A 23,957-nucleotide genomic window follows, 5' to 3' on the forward strand; every position below is an offset into this window, starting at 1 on the left:
GTCACTCTTTAGAGTGGTGGTGCCGGGGCTCCTATCTGTTGGATGTCGAATCTGTAGCATCTCTTGTTGGTTAACGGGAGTTGACAGGTGGTGGATTGTGTTTCTTTAAGAGGCATTTTTACAATGTTGTGTTAATTTCTGCTATACGGCAAAGTGACTCAGTTATACATATTCTTATTCATATTTATAAGAGGTGTTTTGTAACGTGACAAGCCAGCTCCCAAAACCGTGATCTCAATAAGGAAAACAAGGATGCGGGGAGAGAGCAGAATCCTGTTTATTAATAACATTCCTTTTCAAGACTAAAAGAGACGTGAATAAGGGAGAAAAAGTAGGGAATGAGCAATCTGGTGATTTCCTCAGCCTTCAAAGTGAGTGTGCTTTCTTTCCTTCCCGTTTATTGCCCTTTACTACATCCCTTTGTATATCCAGACTTTTAATTATAGATTCCATATTACACACAATGGGCTTGGTCAGGGTGGGCATTAGAACCGAAATGCAGGTGTGGCCGTGTTGGCGAAGCAAACAGTCGAGCCATCCTGGAAAGGTGACATCTCCGAGATCCAGTCCCCGGCTCCAGGACATTGGCTGGAAAAGGAGTTGAGTTTTAGGCATCTCAAAATTCCCGTAAACCAGTTGGAAGAAAAAGGCCACAACAGGATAGCAGGTTCACCTGGGAAAATCCAAAGCTGGCTGGTGTGCTGACAAGCCGTGGAGAGGAAGAGGCGCTACTGGGAGCAGCTGCCCGAAAAGGAGAACCAGGTAAGAGCCCCTGGGCTGGAGTCTGTGCTCGCTGAAGGGAAACAAGTGAAAGCCATGGCCAAGTTCCTTCCGGTGTGCGTGTCTAGGAAGCCGGTATATGTCCCCCAGATCACCAAAGTGACCACAGTTCACTTCCTGGTTACTCTGTGGTTGGTTCTTAAGGCACTGCACTCTGGACAGCCCAGCACAAAGCCAGAGAAACTGCTGAGGACTTGGTCCTGTGAAAAGCAACCTCTTTCTCTTGCCATGGGGAGAGCTTGATATTTTCCTCCCTTTACAATTTGCCCCAAGGGTAAGGGTATTAATGGCCAGGTTTTTAAAATTCTTAATATGCTAATCCCATCTGTAGAGTAGCTACCACTTCAGCAAAGAATTGCCTGAAGCTCACAAAGCTATCAACACAGAAAGACTTAAAAAGTGGACTAGAGCAGATGATAGCCCTGAGCTAGGACTGAAGAGAGCTGAATTCATTCTCTAATATTAGAGTTGTAGTGTATTAACTCTTGGGCTCTGAAGTATGCTTGCCTGAGTTCAAAATTCTGGCTCTTGTTGGTCGCTGGTAATTTTGGGCAAGTTACTTCTCTCAGCTCAGTGTCCTCATATCTAAAATAAGGATAATAATAGCTTTAACCTCACAATGTGATTGTGAGAAGCAGAGGAAATAATGTTTATAATGCACTTGACCTCAGGACCAAGGGGGAGACTCAGGTGCCAGCTGCCCTTATCTACACAGAACATGTGACCAGGGCTAAATCTGCAAGATGCAAAAAACCCAGGTCTTCCCTGGACTGCATGAGGGTGGACTTCGCCGTGACTCACAACTGCTTCCCGCCCCTGAGATGTGTCCTCGCCGTACAAGGCAGGGTGCATGAAGAGAGGGCACAGGCCCCCAGAACTGGTGACACAGTCCAGTGCTCAGAACCAGAGAACACACCTGAGTTCCGTTGTCACCCCAGGTGAGGCTGCGGCATCCCCTCCTGCTACTCAGTGGTGGCTCTAAACTTGGGACACTTGGTACTCTGGCTGGCAGAACTGCCAAGAAATGCCTGTGGTGGTGTTACTTAAAGTGGACCCTTGGGCCATGCCCCAAGGGTGCTTGTCAAGAGGATTCTCAGGCTCCTGCTCCCCTGACCAGCAGCCCACCATGGCCCACCAGCCAGTCGGGCTGTTTAACAAGATTGTTCTCGTGCACTCAGGTTTGACTCCCCAAAGCAAAATAACCCAGAGAACAAAAGGAAACTGTTCGGACAAGTGAGTGGGCTGAATTGAATTAGCCAGGTGGGTCTGAGACCAGGCTCTTGAAGGCTTGGGGAAAGGGGGCGGAGAGATGCTTGTTATAAGTCCGATGGATAGAACTACCTCCACGGTGTTTCCCTTCTCCCAGGGGGCTCAAACACTCATGAGGGCTGCCTTGCCACTTGTGGAAGCTCCAAGCAAGGGTGATATCATGGGGCAGCACCCATTTTTATGCCACACACTGACTGTCCTGTGTCACCAAGCTGGTTTATAAGCCAGCCGGAGCAAGGCTCTCTCTCAGGCCCGTTTGCCAGGCTCTGTTCTGCATAGCATGAAACTAGAGCTTTTCTTTGCTCAAAACAGTTTCTCTGGCCTGAGGAGGAAACCCACATAGGCAAGAGGAGTTTGCCAGCCTCTACATTGGATGCGCAGTGGAAAAATCATGTTAGGAACTAGGACCTTTGGACTCTGCTGGATCATGAATGGGCAAGACAGAGTGTCCTTCAATTTTGAGGTTCGATAGTTTGGGGTTTACTAAAGGCATGGGCTTAATTAATACCTCCCCACACTTTGCCTGAGAAGGAATAAACAAAAATATTTTCTAGTTTATTTCTCAGGTAGAGAATCAAATTGGCCAACTCATTCCCGGACCAGCTTGGAGAAGCAGGCTGAGGTGGACACAGGACTGACGGACTGGGCAGGCCCCTGCTTGCATTCTTTGGAGGCTTTCCCAGCAGCAGCATCACCCAGTGGGCAAGTGTCGTCATTGCTCCGTTAGGTCAAGCTAGGGACAAGGAGCCTGAGAGCTTCAGAACCAGAGCCTGGGTAGTTTAGGTCACAGGCTCTGAGCCCACCTGTCTGGACTGCCTGGCTCTGGATGACTCTGCCGTGGTCTCCTGAGGCATAACATGAGGACAGCAGTAGCACTGAGTGCCGCTGTGAGGCGTGAAGGCCTAAGTTGGAACGTCTGGCACTTTGGGAGGACATGCGCGTTAGCAATTCTTAGGTCTGTCTGCCAGCATAGGTCCTGGCTGTTCAGCCGTTTGAGTTTTGTTGCGGTATGGAGTGAATCAGCTTTCTCCTTCAGTATGTTAAAATTCTCACAAGGAAGGGGCAGTAAATACATGTTGAGTACCAAAGGGCATGGTAACAGGTTTTGTTTGATTTCTGAAGGGACCTCTAGCAAAACATGGTCTGCTATTGTTTGAAAATATCTCAACTTGGGAAATGAAATACACCCTTGCTGGCTGGGTCGGAACCATTAGCCATGACCTTTCTGGTTTCTTCACCCCGTTCTCCATCCCGGTTTCAGTTCATATTTCTCCAGTGCCTTCCTGATGACCTGCATTGAGCTAGCCACAGAGACACTGAGAACAGTTCTGTGCCTGCCCTGTTTCCTGATGGGGCCTGGTTACGATAAGGGTGGGACCTTGGTATTTACAGGGCCCCTTGAGCAGGGGTGAGGTGGGGACAGACTCACCTGCTGGCTCCATGCGGTCTGATGACTGGATCCAGGGCCCACGTGCTCTGGCTCTCCCTGGCTGACGTGTGTGCCCTGAGTGCGCACACACACACACACACACACACACACACCCAGCAGGACGGGTGTGTCTAGAAAAGAGCCAAACAGGTGGGCCTGGACAATTCACAACCAGCCGAGCCAGTTCCCTCCCGTGGCCATGTGGGATGCCAGCCGCACCAGCAGGCCCAGGTCTGACTGCCAGGCCCAATTTAGGGTTGTTTTCCTCTGATGTCCATTGCATGGGTGGGGCCCTTGTATACCTACAGCCTCCTCTGGGCCAAATTATCCAGCACAATCTCTGCTATTAATTTTTTCCAGTAAATTAAAGGCCAGAGGGGGAAAGAAAAGGAAACGAAGAATCAAGGATCCAATGTTAAGAAATCTGTGCCAGAACCTTCCACTCCAGCGCTGAACATGGTGAGGGTTTGAGCCTCCTGCCAAGAAAAGCAGAAAGCTGACAGCTCCACTGCAGGCCCAAAGGGAAAGGTAAGCCCTTCACAAGCCGGTTCCTGCAAGGCCTCCATGAGCCACGCAGAGTCTGGTTCAGAAAATAACCAAACAGGCATGGGGAGCTGCCGCCCACGCCCCTGGGCGCTCATCAGCAGAGAGGAGTCCAGCTGGCACTGTGGTCCCACGCGCAGGCTTGAGAGTCTCATTGTTTCGTATCTCCCGGAGGCATCAACGGCTAGGAGGTGGCAGGGACAGATCTGGGGCTAAAGGACAGTGGCCAAAGGCTTTGCGCCAAAAGGCCACAGCAAGGCCAGCCAGCTGAGAGGAGGAATGTCACGTCCACAGCAGATACCTCCCGCAGTGGAGACTTCGGGTACAGGAACTCTGGTTCGAATGACTTGACTATTTCCCAACCAGGAAGTGCGTCCAGGGCCCCATCCTTCTCAGAGAGCTGCCGTGAGCCTTTCGGCAGGCCTTTCCACCTGGTCGCTCCCATGAGCCCAGGTCTGGTCCTCGTGTTTGCTGCCGCACCCCGAGCACAATGCCTGGCCTGTCACAAGTACCCCATGCACACACACGGGTGTGTGGGCCAGTGGACTCCAGCTCTCTGGTGAGTGTGCGTCTCTGAGCACTGTTGGGTCAGTCCTGGGGTTGCCTCTGCATAAGTTCAGTCCATGGGTATTTGAGCAGCCTGTATTCTCAGCCCAGCACTGTGTCAATCACTGGGGAGGTTCAGGGCAGCTGATGAAGCCTGGGCCCTGCCTCCAAGCTTAGAGTAGGTGGAGAGCAGATTCATGCACATGGCTACAGATGCCAGAGGAGTTCAGGGGCTGGGGACCTCGGTCCAGAGAGGGTTGGCATGTGGGAGGGGCAGGGGACAGGGCCAGGTCATCACTTCTCAAGCTCTTGCTGTGCTCTCCTACCACAGTGCCAGCCTCAGGCCCCCGGTGCAGCCAGCAGAGGGGCAGGGTGGAGGCTATGGGGGGAAGGAAGTGGTTGTGAGCCTCTGCCCTGCACGGGCTCCTGGCCTGTAGCCCACGCCATCACAGGTATGGCAGATGGCAACATGAAGTCCCCCATCCAAGGTAACCAGCACGCAGTACCTTTTATTTTGAAAAGAATTTAGTTGTGACCAAAGATTGAGAAAGGAGTCTACTGAACCCTAAGGTACCCATTTTCCAATGTTGACAATTACCAACATGCAATACTTCTTGAAAGAAAAAGAATAGAAAAATGCATTATTATTAAAAGAAAGAATGGGTATGAAAGAGGGACACAGGAGCCAATTAAAAGAGCTCCTAATGGCCAAATCTGGAACAATTTGAGCAGTAAAATAAACAACACAGTATTAAAACATTGATATATAACCCAAAGTATAAAATAATTAATCATGATATAGATGATTGAATGAAGAAATAAAGAGAGCATAGATAAACTTCCCAAACAAAAGAATTGCAAATAATGTATGTAGCTACTCCGCCCTCAAGGATGTGGGGTATAACTCCCCACCCCTCAGTTGGGCTGTGCACATGGGCTTTCTTCTAAAGGGAACAGTGTGGGAAGGGGGAGAAAGAGGAGCCTTACTGGGGGACAAACCTCAGCCAGGTGGCCAAGGTTAACAACGTCAGTGAGAAGCCATGTTGATAGCACGTACCATTGATAGGATGGGAAAGGCACTTGACCTTTGTGGTCTTTCTCCCCAAAACCCAGTCTAATCATGAGAAAAAACAGACACAAATCCCAGTGGGTGGGCAGCCTATAAAACACTTGACGAGTCCTCTTCAAAACTGTCAAGGTCACCCAAAGCAAGGTGAGTCTGAAAATATCACAGCCAAGAGCAAGCTAAATGTCATGAGGTAATGAGGTATCTCGAATGGGACCCTGGGACAGAAAAAGGGCATAGGTAAAAATGAAGGAATTCCAAATAAAGCAACCCCCTGAACTGTAGCCTGCCAGACTCCTCTGTCCATGCCATTTTCCAGGCAAGAAACTGGAGTGGATTGCCATTTCCTTCTCCAGGAGAAGTAAAGTATGGGCTTTAGTTAATAGATCAGTATTTGCCCTGAGTTATGATGAATGTACTATATTAACATGAGATACTAACAAGAGGGGAGACTGGCTAAGGGGCAGAAGGGAACTCTGTGAAAGTTTATTATTGAAAATGTATTATTGTTGTTCTTTCTCACAGCTGTGTTTCTGCAGAGGGCAGAGAAAGTGTCCCATTAACCTGGTCTGGTGCTGAGCCCTCCGCCTGCCTGCCTGGTTTTGTTGTTGGACGTGCCCAAGAAGTAGGAACGAGGAACAGTAGCCACTGGGCCCTGTGCTCTGAACCTCCTGCATCAGCTGGTAAAACACAGAGCCAAGGTTACCTCGAGGAAGTGAAAGAGGATGTCCAGGAACCAGTTAGGCCTGCCGGGCTGGAGTGGAGAAGGCTGGCTGTGGTCAGCTCCCGGGAAGACTGACTCACCGTGCCTTGCCTGTGAGTCACGCAGCATCACACTGTGCGCCGGGTGGCCCGCACGTGGTGCAGAGCGCGCTGCTTTATGCCAGGGACTGACAGTTGAGGGGTGGGGATGGCAGGGGGGCTAGTCAGAAGGGTGAGATGACCCCGCCCCCACTCTTCATTATCACCACCCGCATCCTGGTGAAAGACGGGAGTAGGCATTCAAGGCCTCGGTCATCCACCCTAGGGGAAACTCATGCACGTTTAGTCTGCTCCCCACCTCTGAGACCACCCATTTCAGAGACTGGGAGTGGTGGGAGTACGTGGCCTTTGGAGGCAGCAGACCTGGGTTCAGGTCCAGACTCCACTACTTGATGGCTGGTAAGCCCTGGGTGAGTCATTCCAGCTCTCTGACCTGTTTCTCCAACTGTAAAATACAGATAACACACCTGCCCCACCCACCTCGAGACTGAATCAAGCATCAGATGACGAGGGGCAGTGACCAGGAGGCTGTCTCCCTTGGGTTCTTGTTTGGATGGAGGTGGCAAGGACAATCAGCGTTCTTCTTTTTTTATTTGGTTGTCCTGGGTCTTAGTTGCAGCACAGGGGATCCTTAGTTGTAGCATGTGGGATCTAGTTCCCTGACCAGGAATCGAAGCTGGGCCCCACGCATTGGGAGCACAGAATCTTAGCCACTGGACCACCAGGGAATCCCTGACAATCAGCATTCTTCAGGCAGCAGGTGAGGACTTTGTAACTTGGGGGCTAATCTGGGATAGAGTTTTGTGTGTGTCAGGATGCTTTTGGTTGCAAGCAATAGTAAATAATCAATCCAACTCAAATTGGCTTACCTAACTGAAAAGTCCAGAGGTAGATCCAGGCTGCAGGAGCGGTGTGACAGAGCTGTGGCTGTGTTTCTCAGTCAGTCTCTCAGGGAGTCTGTGTGGACTGGCCTCTAAGACAGCCTTCCTTCCAGGTAGGAAAATGGTTGTTGGAGTCCCAGGCCACACATTCCACCATCCCTAACAGGAGAGAGCTGCTTTCCCCAGTCATCAGATGTCCAGGGCTTCCCTCTCTTTGGTCTATTTTAGGCCACATCCTTGGCTCTAAATCAATCACTGAGGCTAGGACAAACCATGCTGATTGGCTTAGGCCTGGGTTATTATTAAACCTGAACAAGTTCCTGATGCAGAAGGATAAATTAAAATGATTGGCTTGGGCCAATCGGGACCTGGCCTGGACGGGGTTGGGGGGAACACGCACATAAGCCTTTTGGCTGCCACAGTTGGGGAGGGAAGGAATGGATGCCACAGTGTCCACGACAGGCTTCTAGAATCCACCGTTATGGAGAACATAGTGATTAGATCGCTAGCATCCATCTCTCCTTTTTAAGAATCCACCTGCAATGCCGGAAACCCAGGTTCGATTCCTGGGTCGGGAAGATCCACTGGAGAAAAGCTACCCACTCCAGTATTCTTGGGCTTCCCTGGTGGCTCAGACGGTAAACAATCCACCTGCAATGCGGGAGACCTGGGTTTGATCCCTGGGTTGGGAAGATCCCCTGGAGAAGGGAATGGCTACCCACTCCAGTACTCTGGCCTGGAGAATTCCATGGACAGAGGAACCTGGCAGGTTATAGTCCATGGGGTCACAAAAAGTCAGACACAACTGAGCTAGTTTCACACACGCTACTAATTTGTACTGAGGCTTCGTTCTTTCCCCATTCTTGGTCTTTGTGCTTCTGATGGAGCCCCATTTCCTGCTCATGGGAGAAGCATGTGATCAATCAGTTTACTGTGTAATCTACTGGCCATGGGATTGAGTCTCAGAAAAGCACTTGGCTTGATCAAAGCCAGTGAAATGCAATGATACTCACTGGGAAGGAAGTGCCTGCTGCTTTTGTCTGCTGAACTTGACCCTAAGGGTATGTAAAGTCTGGAGTTATTGCTGCTGCCATTTTAGAGTCACGTGGAGAGAGCCTGAGGCCAGAGCCAATATAGAAAGATAGAGAGAAACCCACTGAAGCCACTCACAAAGCTACGCTAATTCCTGAATGTTTCAGTTTATGAGTCAACACATTTCCTCTTTGCTTTAAGCCAGTTTGGGTCCAGTTTTCTGTCAGTTGCAACAGTTCTTTACATCATACAATTCTCCTTCCTGTTCAAGGGCAGTGAATGACCTGAGCAATGCACATAGGTGGTTAAAATGTTTGGGCTGAACGTTAGCAAGTACATTTTGTCATTTAACACTAATATCACGTACATGGAAAGCATCCCAGCCATGAGAGATGTGGAAGAATGTTGAATGGATGGGATTTAGTCTAGATTTAGCAGAGAAGGCAATGGCAACTCACTCCAGTACTCTTGCCTAGAAAATCCCATGGACGGAGGAGCCTGGTGGGCTGCAGTCCATGGGGTCACGAAGAGTCAGACATTTACTGAGTGACTTTCACTTTCATGCATTAGAGAAGGAAATGGCAACGGACTCCAGTGTTCTTGCCTGGAGAATCCCAGGGACGGAGGAGCCTGGTGGGCTGCCGTCTATGGGGTCGCACAGAGTCAGACATGACTGAAGCAACTTAGCAGCAGCAGGGGTAGGCAAATACAGCCCATGAGCCAAATCTGACCCACTACATTTTCATAAAGTTTTATTGGCACATAGCCATACTTTGCAGCTGTCTTGTACTACAGTGGTAGAGCAGAGTTGAGTAGTTGCTTGCAAAGCCTAAAATATTTTATCAATAGCATTTGGCCACCTGATGTGAAGAGCTGACTCATCTGAAAAGACCCTGATGTTGGGAAAGATTGAAGGCAGGAGGAGAAGGGGACGACAGAGAATTAGATGGTCAGGTGTCATCACCGACTCAATGGACTCAGTGGAGTTTGGGTAGACTCCGGGAGTTGGTGATGGACAGGGAAGCCTGGCGTGCTGTGGCTCATGGGGTCGCAAAGAGTCCAACACGACTGAGCGAGTGAACTGAACTGAACTTTGGCCCTTTAGAGAAATTTTGCTGCCCCCTGGTGTAAATGGTAGAAGAATAAAATATTAGCAAAATACTTCCCCCAAATGAATACCCACATCCTCAGATGGAAGCAACGCTGAATAGCCCTGAATCATAGACCCACTAATCCCATTCATATGGAGCCCTATTCAGGAACAGAGACGCAGTAGAGAATGGGCTTGTGGACACAGCGGGAGGAGGAGAGTCGGGCGAACGGAAACACTCAGTGACATATACACACTACCCTGCTGTGTAAACTAGACAGGTAGCGGGGCGCTGAGGGAGCTCAGCTCAGTGCCCGTGATGGCTTAGAGGGGTGGGGGGCAGTGGGCGGGAGGCTCAGGAGGGAGGGGATATGCGTGTACACCTAGCTGATTCCTGTTGTACAGCAGAAACTTAACAGTGTAAAGCAATTATATTTCAATAACAAAAAAAGCAAAGGGGAAAGGTCTCCAGAACAGAAGGGAAAAAACATGTGATTCAAGTCCTACCGTCAGCATTAGGAAAGCAGTTTCCCAAATTTATCCCCGAATGATATGTCCTGAGTCTTTGTTAAGATGTCAGCACTTTTATCGATACATCTGACTTTTGAAGCCAACGGATTCCATGTCTACCAACAATAAGCACGCTTAGGGAACTCAAGAAGCTCCATTTTTAATTCCCGGCTATCAGGCTCCTGCCAGAAGTGCGGCGTAGTTAATACTGATGAAAACAGCCAGGGCCATGTACGCCACCACCCTGCCAGGGGGTTTATAAACTCCATTTCTCTGCTAAATCACCAGGAGTCAACATATCAAGATCCAAGGCTAGACCTCCATGGAAGGCCAACACAGAAATATTATTTAATAGTTTTCCCAAGAAGGGACTTCATCGAGGACACTCCTGCATTGTTACAGCACAGTGGCCATAATCTAACTTGCAACTTCTCAGAAATTATACCAGAGGGCAGTTTAAGAACACTGTTGACTCATATTGTCATCTCAGTCAAGTTTGTGCTGGCTTATCCACAAGGACCCCTTTCTGCTCATAGTAGAGTCTGGCAGGCTTCCCAACTTACATAGCATTCAAGGTGGGTCTGGGATAAGTTCCAGGGGGATGTTGGGGCCCATCTGGAGATAGAGCTCTGTAGTCAATTTCTTTATTATCAATAGAGGAAATATTTGGGGCAACCTACCTTGAATGCTGTGGAAGTGCCTCTAATTTAAGGATCCATGATAAATCTGAGGAGCCACTTGGAATGCTCTTTTAAGTCAGGAAACCCTCCAGACCCAAATGGGAGCAGAGAGAGGTCTCATAGATACACCAGCATAGACTGTCCTGAGCTAAGAATACCAGTGAATGATCCTCTCTTTTCTACCTTGCCAAATTTCCCTACACTTTGGGGCCTGGCTCAAATCCTCCCTCCTTGGTATAAAGCCAGTGTAGACTGAAGCAATCCCTTCTCTTAACCACACCAATTACTACTGCAATTAATCTCTTAATACCTTGAGGCTACTGGTGTTAGAGGGTTGGCCTTTCATTGTAGTGACGGGAGGGTGCATTTCAGCATGTTGCTTTGCAGCCTGAACATTTGTTAGCCTGGCAGAAACAGCATGGGGACAAGAATTACAAGCCAGCATGTGGACCTGGTCGATCTCTATCTCTGTAGGCGCCTTCTTCTTTCCCATCAAGGAGGGACAGGCCACAGGGCACCCGCCTGCTTGGCTTCTCCTTGGGAGAGGGTCTCTGACCAGGTGAGGAACACCAGGTGACCACATGATGCCGACCTGCCCAACTCGCCAGGATGTCACCCACTGCCAAGTTCCTGCATGAGGACTCAGGAGCAAGGTCCCTGCTCATAGCCAGGCGAAGGAGACAGACACACAGACTGACACCTGTGTGTGGAATGCTGGACAAACAAGGGCTCCAGGGAGGTTGGGTTCTCCCCATCTTGGTTAGGTCCTCCCTGTCCTCGACTGGAGAAGGTGTGGGCAGGAGGAAGCCAAGTCACTCCTCTTTGTAAATACTGACTCGCCCGGTCTGGAATCACATACAGGAGACAGGTGACCCACAAGCAACTTGGAGAGCTCCTAACGCTGGACGCTCGGGAGTTTTCTTGGTACCAGTCACGAATGAGAGACATCATAGAAAAGGTTATTTTTTTATTATTTCAAGGAGGTAATACATAGCTCAATACACCAAAGCACTAGGGAATTAGAGGCAGCAGATGGCCAGAGTTTTTGAGATGAGCCTTACACTGCATCTCTGGGTCCCCATCTGCCCACAGCCCACGGCTGCTTACAGGAAGGCCAGACCAGCGACATAGAGCTTGCTGTGACCATCGGAGTGGATAGGTGAGCCAACAGCACCCCTACTAACCGAGAAAGAGTTGTTCTGTGTGGGCAGCAGGAGCCCTGCCAGGCTGAACACTCTGGGCAGCGCTCAGCCCTGCCCTGGCAGCATCCAGCTTATCTAGCACTAGGTTTTCTTTCTCTGAGCCTGGAGTAGGCAGGATGTGAGTAAATCCTGAGTCAGAAATGAAGGTGAAAGACTTAGTAGTGTTAATACTCAGGGTGAGAGAAGACAACACTGTCTTTCAGAAGGGTGAGCAGGGAGTCGGGGCAAGAAAGACGGAAACATAGCCTGGCCAAGGGCTGAAGGTACTGCTTCGCAGTCTTCAGAGGGGCTGTTCAGAGCACGTGATGGGGTGGCTCTGGGGCTGCTTCCTCTGGCTCAGAGTTGAACAAGAAGTTCGTTTTCCACTCATAATTGGTTCCCAGGTCTAAGCTACCACAACTGGGGCTGAGGCAAATCCTGCCCATGCAGCAGCTGGCCTTAGAGATGTGTGGTCAGTGCCCAGTCTGGAGAGGGAGGGACTCACACCTCCTGATCCCTTCTCCCCCAACCCTAGCTCCTTCCCCTTGCAAGTAACCAAGCTGGGAGGCGAGGACCTTGGGCACCTCTGAGTGAAGCCCCACCACGTTATCTTCCTGGAAAATTCATTTTGGTGAGACTCAAAGCCCCTGCCTAGGTATGGAGCAGACTTCTTTGCACCCATAGGAGGCCATCTTCCTGGTGACGCAGTGGTAGCACACGTGAGAATCGCAGCAACAGCTCTGAATGCTGTAATACTCGGACATCATTCATTTCAATGGACGGTCGCGCTGGCCAGCTGGCGGTGCGGGGCTGCTATTCCAGCATGCACTGCTCCCCAGTCAACCCTGGCCAGGCCAGAGCCGGGTCCAGATGCTACACAGCTGGTAGGTTTTGGTAGGACGGGAGTGGAAAGAATTTTTAAAAAACCACACCATTGTGTTCTCTGAACCAAGAGCCATCAGTTTTGTTCTGTTTAACAAAAAAGGACAAAGAACCAAGCTTCACAGCGGCCAAGGCTTGTGCAGCACAAAATGCAGTATGTATCGACACGTATAAACCTTGGTCTGACTGGGGAGATGGGTGAACGCAGAGCTGCAGGCCCCGTGTCCCCTAGTCAGTGGCAGGCTCTGCTGATGCCTCATCCTCATGCTCCTCAAAGCCTGGAACTGGCTTCTGCAGAAAGTGCATGGTAGCCTGGATCACTTTGTCTGGTCCAATATTGTACACAGGGTGAGTGGGCTGCTGCAAAGAGAAGAACAGATGCCAATCAATCACCCCATGGCCCTTGGACATGTGCACAGCCTTTGCCCATTAAATGCGCTTGTAAGAATATAACAAAAATCAGAGCTGCACATGGAGATTTATCTTACAAGGCCCTAAGGTTCAACAACAGGGTACTGGTAAAAACGTGTTCTACCACGTGGGACACAAAGGGATTATGGAGCCGTTAAAAAATACGCTTTCAAATATTTGATGATATTGGCAAATACTTACATTAAATGAGGGTAACATTATGTGTGCTATCCCAAACTTACTTTTTAAAGTGTTTGTAGATGTGATGTATATGGAATATTCCAAAATAGGAGCAGTGACATGACTATTTAAAATTTTCTAATTTATACTTTTTTATATATCTCAATTATTAAAACAATGACCATGCATTTATATTTATAATCAAGAAAAAGGTACACAACCCTAACATTGAAGTAAATGTGTCAGGCCATATATAAATTATTTTATCCCACTGCACCACAGAGACTCTGGTTTGAGACAGGGTACAGTCCTGGGCCAGGATTCAGGATTCTTCCACTCTGGGACAATGAAGAAGGGTACATAATTGCAAGAGATTTTAAAACTTCAAAGAAAATACCATGCCCAGTTTCATGCCAAAATATAAAAATTTTGATAAACTGAGCAGCTTTATAGGAGAATATGGATTTTCAAAATTGCTCAAGAAGAAATCCTTTAAAGCCTATATGAATAAGTTAAATAACAATTGTTTATTCTGCTACAACCATTTCCCCCACCCCACCAAATACTAGGTCTACCTGTTTTCTCAAGCAAGTGTTAGCTTATAATCTCTAACTTACATAAAACTTTCCAAAGAAAAAGAAGGGTAGGAAGATACCTATCTAATTTTATGAGGCTATATTATCCTGAAACACAAACTGGAAAAGAACAGTACCATAAAACAAAAATTGAGATCAATCTTTCTCATGAACACACATGCAAAAAAAAATCCTAAATAAAAACGAGCCAAAAACACCACCAGGGCAAATCAGCAGTGTGATAAACCAGCACACACACATACTCTCTATTATAACCAAGTAGGGTTTATCTTTCTAATGTAAAGTTAACATCACAATGTGTATTAACAAAACATAATACAGATTAAAGGAGGAAAACCCAGATGTGGGAAAAGCATTCAATAAAATTTAACACTAGATTATGATTCAAACAAAAAACAACTCAGCAGACCAGGAAAGGGGGCGGAAATATCCTTAACTTGACATGAAATATTTATCAAAACCTCACAGTCAGCATCTTCCTGAATGGTGGAATTATAGAAGCCTTTCCATTACAATCTGAACACTTTTTATTACCACTTCCGGTCAACACTCCACAGAGCGTTTAGCCAACATAGCAAGATAAATAAAATTATCTTACATGGCAAGATAAATAAAATTCTTAAGCATCAGGAAGGAAATGGCAAAACTGTCCTTATTTGAAGATGATATTACGGTCTAAATAAAAAAATCTAAGAGATTCTGTAGACAAACTATTAACAACTATTAGAATTCAGTGGGAATTCCCTGGTGGTCCAGTGGTTAGGACTCCAGGCTTCCACTGCAGGGGGCTGGATTTGACCCCTGGTCAGGTAACTAAGATCCCATAAGTTGATTGGAACAATAAAAAAAAAAAAAGAATTCAGCAAGGCTGCTGGGTGCAAAGTTAAACAACAATTATCAATAGCATTTCTATACATTAATAACAGCCAATTATAAAATAAAGTGGAAAAAATACTCCAGTCACAATAGACACAAAAACTGTAAATTTCTTAAGACATAAATCTAACGAGATATGCTAGTCCTTTGTGGGAAATGATAAAAGACCATTAAAATATAGGTAAAAAACCTGAAAAATATTAAGGGAAGCCTTAATATTAAAGTCAGTTGTCTCCCATTAATATTACATTCAATGCAATTCAATGTAATACAGATTCCACTAGCTTTTGTGGAACTTAATAAGCTGATCCTAAAATGCACAGGAAATCCTAAAATGCAAAAGGCAAAGGATAATGAAAACAAAAAAAAGAATGAGGTGGGTGAGTGAGACTTGCTTACATGCATTTAAGATTTGATAAGACAGTGAAGATAATAAAACAGACCCATGGAACAGAGTGTCCAGAAACAGAATCAACTCAGAAACAGAAACTTGAGTATGTAACAAACGTGATACACATCAGTAGGAAAGGTGGTAAACTTCAGTAAATGGTGCTGGTCAACTGGTATCCAAAACAGGAGAAAGATAAAATTACATCCAACCCTCACTACAGATGGAGATCAATTCCAAGAGAATTTAAAAAATTAGATGGGAAAAGCAAAATTTACATTGTTTAGAAGAAAATATATTTATGACCTCAGGTAGGAAAAGATTTCTTAAGTAACCCCACCCTCCCCAAACCTTTGAAAACCAAAAAGGCAAATAAAATTATTTACTTCAGAGTTAAAATCTTCTATTCAAGAAAAAACACTAATAAGGTGAAAAGTCACAAACTGGAAGAGATTCGCCACACACATACACATACCATTGACAAAGAACTCGCGTCAAGAACACACAAAGAACTGCAACATGCATAAGAAAAGAGCAAACGAAATTACAAATCAGAAAATGAGCAAAGGAAAAAAGTGGCTGGCGATTTACAGAAGACATAACACAAATGGCCCAAAAAATGTTTGAAAAGATGCTTAGCCTCACCAGTAACCAGGGAAATGCAAAAGAAAACTGAGACGCTGCTAGTCAAGTTAGCAGAAAGGAAATATCTAACTATAGCACAACTCAGCTTGGTGCTGTGTGAGTGAAAAACAACCCAGTCGCACAGGGGTACAGTTCAGGGCCATCTAGTGAAGATGAAGGCGGGTGTCCCAGAGAAACTTAACAAGAATGTTCACTGCAACACCTCATGGCACAGCACAAGTGAAACCGTCTCGATGCCGACCAACTGGAGACTAGAAAACTCAACTGGAGTACACCTAGACAAGGGGATCCCATGCAGTAGTCAAGATGAATAAATTAAAACAACATATGTGAAGTCGGCTAAACCTCAGGGTAACGGTCAGTGAGAAAAGTGATGCGGTAGATAGCCGTTATAAAGCAACGGAAAGCATACAAACAACTCTATGATTTGTGGATACATACCTCTGCAGTGACAGCACAAAAACATCTGCAGGCATGATCAGTGATGAACTTAGGATGGGGTTACAATGAGGAAGGAGGGAGGGGAAGGAACGGAAGAGGGCTGCGTAGCAGGCAAACACATGAGAAAGCTGAAGGGTTGTTACTTGGGTTTTCTCAATTGATTAGTGAGGCTGAGCATTTTTTCATCCACCTACTGGCCATCAGCGTTTCTTCTGCTGGAATATTTCATGACAGTCTGCATGGGCACATCATCTGACGGCCATGGACAGTCTTAGTCGGAGTCATGTCTCAGGCTCCTGACTAGGTTCAGAAGCATCGCCTGTGGCCAGGCTGGCCTGAGGCTGGATGCCGCCGTGAACAGCCTGCCCACAGGGGGCTGATGGTTTTTGAGGGAAGCAGACAAAAGCCAGTTAAACACACATGACAAATTGTGCTGGTGCTACGAAGGGCACAAATCATACTCTGGCCGAGTGTTTCCAGGCATCTCATTTATAGACGGTGGTCTGAGAGGGTTTCTCTGGATGCAGGGCTGCACGTTGAGAGCTCCAAGAGAAGACATCAGCCACACAGGGAGGGGCTGCTGCTGCAGATGCAGAAACCACTGCTCCCAAGCCAGCTTCCTCGGAGACAGGGACTATTGACAAGTGCTCTGGGTCCTAGACTCCGGGACACAGGCATACACCCTCCGTCGCAGGCTGGATTCCTGCTTAGAACCTCGAGTTAGCCCGGTCAGGTGCTCACAAATGGGGAATGGGCTGCAGACGGAGGGGGTGTGGGGACGGCGAGCTCACCAGCCTGTCCATGGGGGACACTCGTGTCGTCGGTTCTGTAGGCCCCACAGGGCTGCTCTGCCCTCCTGCCAGCCCCGTCCTGGGGGCCCTGTGGAGAAGCGGTGGTAAGCTCCCCCCCGCATCCCGCCTTACCAGGGCGTTTTCAGGTACACCCAAGACCACATCGTGCAACATGGCTCCGCTGCCGAAGTGCTGGGCTATGGACAGGCCACTCAGGCAGTAGCAGGTGTGGTAGAAGTCCCGGGACCTGCAAGGATGCGGCAGCTCTGAGTAGGTATCCTCTGCTCCCCACCCACCTTGGCACAGCCTCCGAAGACAAGGCCATAGATGAGGCCCAGGAAGCACTCAGGTGACCAAACCCACCCTCCACACGCCTAGAAGCCTGGCTTCCCCCATCAGCGTTTTTCAGAGCTCCACCCTGCCTGACCGCAGGAACTGTCTGTCCTCTTGACTTCCTTCTAGGAAGGGCTCTCCAGGGTAGTGTTGCTAAATCCAAAGAGTACATTAAAAAAAAAAAAGCCATAAAAAATCCCACACCAAAATTTCTAGAAATGGGTCAAATTCTTTCTTCAAATGGGTCAAAATTTACAAATGGGTAAATTGCTGGGGCCAGCCTTCAGCTGAGCCTTCCCCTGGATGCATGCAGGAGGAGGCAGGATGTGTGTGTGTGTGCAGGGGGCAGGGAGGGGGTCGGGTTGGGGGATGAGGAAAGAGAGCAGCAAAGGGAACAGGACTTGATTGGCTTCCCTTTTTCTTTCAGTATGGCACCTAAAGGTGTTCAATCTACTCTATGAAAGCTGTGATTATAATCTCTGTTTATGACATTCTTGAGAGCCCCTCAGACAGCAAGGAGATTAGTCAATCCTAAAGGAAATCAACCCTGACTATTCATTGGAAGGACTGATGTTGAAGCTGAAGCTCCAGTACTTTGGCTATCTGATATGAAGAGCCAACTTACTGGAAAAGACCCTGATGCTGAGAAAGATTGAGGGCAGGAGGAGAAGGGGACGACAGAGGATGAGATGGCTGGACGGCATTACTGACTCTATGGACATAAATCTGAGCAAACTCCAGGAGATGGTGAAGGACAGGGAAACCTGGCGTGTTGCAGTTCATGGGGTCGCAGAGAGTCGGACTCGACTTAGTGACTAAACAACAACAGCATGACACCCAGGAGTTTTAAAACCCTGTATCCTGTTCTATTTAGGTCAAGTTGGTTAAATAAAAAAGGAAAGAAATGTTACCCATGCAGCAATCTGTTTACCTAACTGGTAAGGGGGTGCAGGTAAGCCGGGAAAAGGAGGGAGCTGGAAGCGCAGGATGGACACATGGTGGACAGGGCTGCTCCATGCCCAGCTGCTCCCATGCCACGTGGGCACTAAGCAGCTGCACGGAAAGGGCTGCCCTGTCCGGGTCTGAGCAGGCCTGCGTGCTCAGCCCCCTCGCCCCGCCCCCCAGAGACAAGGCACTCACTTGCCAGGTTTGTCCAGAAGCCCCCCGGTGGGGCACTGGCAGCACATCAGGATGTACTCCTGCAGGGCCTGCTGGTGAAACATCCAGCGACTCATGCTGAGGGCAGGGTCACCTGCAGAGGACAAAGGGTCAGTGTGCGCCTGGGCCTGGGAGACGTCCGTGGAGGATCAATGCCTACTTTGTATTTCATGATCCAATAGGAACAGTCAAGGTTTCCCCACATTCTGCTTGGACTAATCTTGAAAATCACATTCTTGGGACACGTCCCTTCTCCGGAACCTTAAAATGGGTCAGAGAGCAGCAGGTCAGAGCAGCACTTGGCTTTACTTCTCCTTACCTTGGATGGCAGTTCTAAACCACATCCCTTGCAGGCACAGACGAGCTTTTTAGCCCAGCTTTCCACACTGACCTCTGCTGCTGCGCCTGACTGGGTTCATAATGCCTCCCCTTGGGCTTCTTAAGACTTTTTCTCTAGCACGTCTCTCTTGTCAACCAGACTCTTGATTAGCCGAGAGAACTCCAACAGGGGTAATACTGGCTGTTGCTTTAATCCATCTCTAAAGGGAATTCTCCAGCTAGTCTCTTGGCTCAAAAAGTTTCTCTAAGAAGAATTCTAATAACTGCCCTCCTGCATCATATGGTAGTCTAAGCAGAAATTGGGATTCTGGTGATGATACTAAAGTACTGGCCAGCAACCGAGCTTCTTCACTCTGAAGTTCAACCAGCAGTCAGAGAATCTGTGGACATGGTTATCAGGGGAGGAGGAGGGACAAATTACCACCCAGCAGGTGTGCATGGAAACATTTATATGAGAATTGTTTTTAAAAATACACATATAGGCTGTGCATTAAGTCTTCAGTCAATTTTATACTTTGATACACCAGGTCTATAAAGGTAGTGAACACCCTGTAAATGGCAACTGAAAGCTAATTTTTCTTTCTTTTTTTGTTTTATGCATTTTTCTATACAGGTATGATATTTCTGTATCTTATGTCTTTCATTTAACTCTAGAGGCATACACTTTTCTGTTCTGCTACATAATCTTCATAACCATCATTCTGAAAAGCCAGAGTATTTCGTAAGTGGACACATGTAATGGCATCAACATAGGCACTGGACCCAAACTCTCAAATATATGCATAGAGAATCTTCTATGGTAAAAATTCATCAAAGTTTATAGCAAATGTGGTACATAAAAAGAACTTTCCAAATGAGTTAATTTTGGAATATTCATCTTCATAGACGACTACAGAAAATAATCATGTTCAGATTTCTTAAATGAGAGATGGGAGGAGAGATGGGGGCAGTCAGAAAGTGACTGCTATCTCCCAGGTTGAGCCCTGGATGATGTGCATGGTCGGCTGATGTTTGGGGGCCGCGTACAAAAAACACTCATCTTCAACACTCAAGTCCCGCCCGGCCCCTGAGATGCTCACACTGGAAGAGGCACACGGGAACTGAGCCTAGGGAAGAGAAGCACAGTCAGGGCCCCCTTCTTGTGCCCAGCCCAGGACACATGCTTCCTGAAGTACAGTAATTCCTCACAGTACTGTAATTACTTTCCTCTTTGTTCTTTCTCCACCTGTGAGCACAGCACTGCAGGAGATACACACAGATATGATGGGACTTCTCTCTAGCGTACTTGTTGCCAAGGCTGTTTCCAGTTCCTTGCAATCATAAAAAATGCCGCAGTAAACACCTCTGTGAATATTCTCTATGTTTAGGATTATTTTCTTGAAATAGAGTCAAAGCAGTGGAATGATTCAGTTAAAAAAGAATAAACATTTTTAAGGCTTTTCATAGATACTGATAAACTGCTTTAAGACTTTCTATAGCTGCCAGTAAAATTTAAGATTTTTCCTGTACCACCTCCAGCACTGGTTACTTTTAAAAAGTTCTCGGTGATGCATGTGTAACTGAATCACTTTGCCGTATACCTGAAACTAACACAGTGAATCAACTATGCTTCAATATAAAATAAAAATAAGATAAAACATCGTATATGGAAACAAGTTTTCAGCACTTAAACTGTTAAAAAGAAAGGGTACTTAATTATTTATCTCACTTTTAATTACTAATTAGGGTGAAGTTTTTTCATAACTTGTTACTAGTTGTATTTCCTTTTGAAAGTATCCTTTGTCTTCTGAGATACAAGAGTCAGTTTTATTAACCTAACTTCTTACTGTATTTACCCTGTATCTGTATCATATGATATACTTATTTCTCCCTTTTTGCTCTACTTTTTGGCTAAATGGGTTTTTAAAATTACATAAATATAGTTTATCATATGCCATGATGACACTGTTGATTTTTCCTTTGTGATTTCTTCTTTTAAGAAGCACATTCAATGGTTGTAGGGATTGCGGTGGCGGGGGCCGGGGAGGGGGGGGCCTGAAAATTCTAAAACTGATCACAGGGGTGGTTGCACAACTCTGAAAACACTAAAAACACTAAATTGTACACTTCAAATCATTAGATTGTTCAGCATGTAAATTATATCTCAAGAAAGTTGTTATTTTAAAAAGCGTATTTATCAAACTTTAGGATTAACTGTATGAAACATCAGTATAAAATATACCTTTATTTCATATCCTATAATAAATAAAAGATTGTTACCTTAAGGTAAATGATAACCTATCGCTAAAATTGGAATCTGAGAAGAAAATGCTATGTTTATTATTAAATAGATTATAGTGTTGCGGTTACCTCCTACATTCCTCAAAGTTCATAAACTCAACAAGAACTTCCTGAGATCCTGAATTCGCACATCAACACACATAATCACAGAGGGATAAAAGGTGATATGATTACAGAGTAATAACTGTGCCTTTTAAATCCTTTATCCCTCTCCCTTAAAATACAGATCCCCATTATAATGTCATTTTGCATTTCAAAGGTTCCTTTTATCTGAGAAATCAGAAGTTTTTCCAACAGTAACTGATAGGTACAGCCACATGGAGCTCAGTCTTGCAGGTGGACAGCTATGGAGTACGTCCCAAGCCAGCAACTAGTAACTATCAATCCAAACAGAAACTCACAGGCCTGCTGTGATCTTACTGCTCCACAAAAAAAAAGTGACTTAGCACTGGACGTTTTAAATATATTAATAATAATTCATTCTTCTACTCAAATACTTTCTTCTATGCCTAAGGCAGCCACGTCATGGACTACTGACGGCCTGACGACCACTCGCCAAGTCAGGGATGGCCTGGGTTCACGTGCCACGTCATCGTTTTAATTATCAGTGTCAGCATCATCACCTTCAAAAAACATATTTGTTCACTTACTAAAATAAAAGTAATATACATGGTAAAAGAACTGTGGTGTTGGAGAAGACTCTTGAGAGTCCCTTGGACAGCAAGGAGATCCAACTAGTCCATCCTAAAGGAGATCAGTCCTGAATATTCATTGGAAGGACTGATGTTGAAGCTGAAACTCCAATACTTTGGCCACCTGATGTGAAAAACTGACTCATTTGTAAAGACCCTGATGCTGGGAAAGATTGAAGGCGGGAGGAGAAGGGGACGACAGAGGAGAAGATGGTTGGATGGCATCACCGACTCAATGGACATGAGCTTGAGTAAACTCCGGGAGTTGGTGATGGACAGGGAGGCCTGGCGTGCTGCAGTCCATGGGGTCGCAAAGAGTCGGACACGACTGAGCGACTGAATTGAACTGAACAGTGGGATATAAAACTTTAAAAGTATGTTTCCTGGAACTTCCCTGGTGAATTGCATACATACTGCTTTGAAACCTAACTTTGACTACAGTATATTGTGAGTATCTTTCTACATCGCATCTCCTTCTGACTCTCAACATCAGTACTTTGTCCACCACTCAAAACTTCCTCCCAGATCCCTGCCTGGTCCAAGTCCACTATTTGCTGAGAACTGAGCTGCAGGCCTAATATGGGCCTCCTCCCAGGGAGTGAAAAAAGCTGGAAGTACCAAAATTCACAGACAACTGACTTTCTTCCACAGGCAAATGTGGAAATATGACCAGTCCTCCATAACTTGTGCTATAAAAAGCAAAATGGAAAGCAGGGACCCCGTGAAGACTTGGGCAGGTAGGGCTCCTCTTACCCTCTCACCAGATTCTCCCGGCAGCTACAGAATGACTGCATCTTATCCCTTCCAGGGACAGGCTTGTGAAAGGCGGAGGGTGTTACCAGAGGTTTGACCTCACCAGTTCCAAAAACAGAGATCACTAAAACCCTAAGTTATTTCTCGTTTTGAAACATTGGACTCTCAGGGAATTTCTGATTTCCTACTCTAGTGTCCAAAGCAGAGACCATGCAGGCTCCAGAGTCAGCGGGAGGCCTCAGCTCAGCACCTTGAAACCGGGGCTCTAGGCAGAGGAATCTTAGGGTAGGCTGTGACAGGGAAGGTGGGGTGACGGGGACACAGGAGAGAGCCTCTGTTTACTTCAAATAAGGAACTAATGCAAGGGACTCAGGAAAAAACAGCCAAACAAGAGAAAGTTGTGTGTCCGGCAAGCGGGTGGGCGGGAGGATGGGGGGCAGTAGAAAAGAATTGTATCTCTACATTTGAGCAAAGAATAACCCAACTACTAAGCTTTCTTCTGGGCCAAGGGCTCATACTCCGAGACTTGTCAGCACGCAGCAGGGCCGCCATGACCTCCCCTCTCCCATCGGTTTCCTTCCCGTCCTCACATGAAGTAAATGAGAAAGATGATTCAGGAGGCGGCCTGAGATTTTGAGAGGTAACAAGGCAAGGCTCCCAGAAATTTGCTCTCTATTTCCCTGCTTGGATTTGCATTCCCATCTGAGGTCCCACAGAGATGATGAACCCAGGTCTCTCTACTCCAGTGGTGGGGGGTTGGGGGTGGGGAGGCAGTACTAACCTGTGTCCAGGATTCTTCAGCGAATTTAAACTATGACACTTGTAATGGCGGCCGCCATGCAGCCAGCCTGGCATGGTGGCTCTTTGCTCCAGGGGTTCTTTCTGCCTTTTTGGCACTGTTGTGACCATGGGCACAGTGTGGGTTTTCAGTCTGGCATGACTCACACAAAGCTCTGCATCGGAACCTGTGGCTTCACACTCAGCTGAGGTGGCAGTCACCACGCGGCCAGGCGCCCACCTCCCCCACCTGCCACAGCCGGTGTGAAGCAGCAGTGACCTCTGAACCCAAGGACGAAATCCTAGCTGGCACACGCGTGCCTAGGGCGGGAGGGTCCACACTGGGTACTCAAAATCCAGGATGGACAGAGCCTGTTTCAACCCCTCTAACCAAGCGCCCTGGCCTCCGACTCGGTCAGCAGCCGAGGGGAGCCGCCAGCCCCGCCAGCACCCCGGGCTCACCTTGGGCGTGCAGCGCGCGGTGAAGCAGGGGCAGGAGACCCGCCTGCCAGAAGGAGTAGCAGCCGTCTACCAGCTTGTTGCAGCGGCCCTGAAATCCACCTTCAAACCTCATCTGCCGGCTTGTCACCCATTGCTGAGCGTGAGACAGAGAAGAGAGAGGCGCCAGAGGTTAAGAGAGGCATGT

The 23,957-nt window shown here is 47.2% G+C and overlaps 1 protein-coding gene and 2 long non-coding RNA genes across 9 annotated transcripts in view; 1 reads left to right on the plus strand and 2 right to left on the minus strand.

Moving 5' to 3' along the window:
* Window positions 1-253: 253 nt before the first annotated feature.
* On the minus strand, window positions 254-1,618 carry LOC147364177 (uncharacterized). The gene is made up of 2 exons (XR_015134159.1): window positions 674-1,618; window positions 254-588 (listed from the first exon to the last, which is right to left on the minus strand). It is a non-coding gene; the product is annotated as an uncharacterized LOC147364177 (long non-coding RNA).
* Window positions 1,619-3,838: 2,220 nt separating this feature from the next.
* LOC147364178 (uncharacterized) lies at window positions 3,839-18,221 on the plus strand. Of its 2 annotated transcripts, XR_015134158.1 has the most exons (3): window positions 3,839-4,006; window positions 6,159-6,449; window positions 17,740-18,221. It is a non-coding gene; the product is annotated as an uncharacterized LOC147364178 (long non-coding RNA). The 2 variants fall into 2 exon arrangements; XR_015134157.1 differs by lacking the exons at window positions 3,839-4,006; window positions 17,740-18,221 and adding an exon at window positions 4,348-4,580 and having other exon boundaries at window positions 6,159-9,480.
* FNTB (farnesyltransferase, CAAX box, subunit beta) overlaps window positions 11,541-23,957 on the minus strand; it is an 80,582-nt gene continuing 68,165 nt past the window's right edge. For 3 of the 6 annotated variants that reach the window (XR_015134145.1, XR_015134147.1, XR_015134146.1), the window contains 4 exons: window positions 23,774-23,906; window positions 18,453-18,564; window positions 16,650-17,226; window positions 11,541-13,011 (listed from right to left, as the gene is read on the minus strand). Coding sequence is in view for 3 of the 6 variants with exons in the window: in XM_086320241.1 (XP_086176367.1) it covers window positions 12,880-13,011; window positions 17,112-17,226; window positions 18,453-18,564; window positions 23,774-23,906 (492 nt within the window). In the remaining 3 variants the exon portion in view is untranslated. The remainder of the gene's footprint in view (window positions 13,012-16,649; window positions 17,227-18,452; window positions 18,565-23,773; window positions 23,907-23,957) is intronic. The other 3 variants (XM_086320241.1, XM_086320243.1, XM_086320242.1) reach the window with 1 other exon arrangement.

This window comes from Bos grunniens, chromosome 10 (genome assembly GCF_055505025.1).
Source record: "Bos grunniens cultivar Pamir isolate PY7600 chromosome 10, Bosgru_T2T1.0, whole genome shotgun sequence".
NCBI classification, from domain to species: domain Eukaryota; kingdom Metazoa; phylum Chordata; class Mammalia; order Artiodactyla; family Bovidae; genus Bos; species Bos grunniens.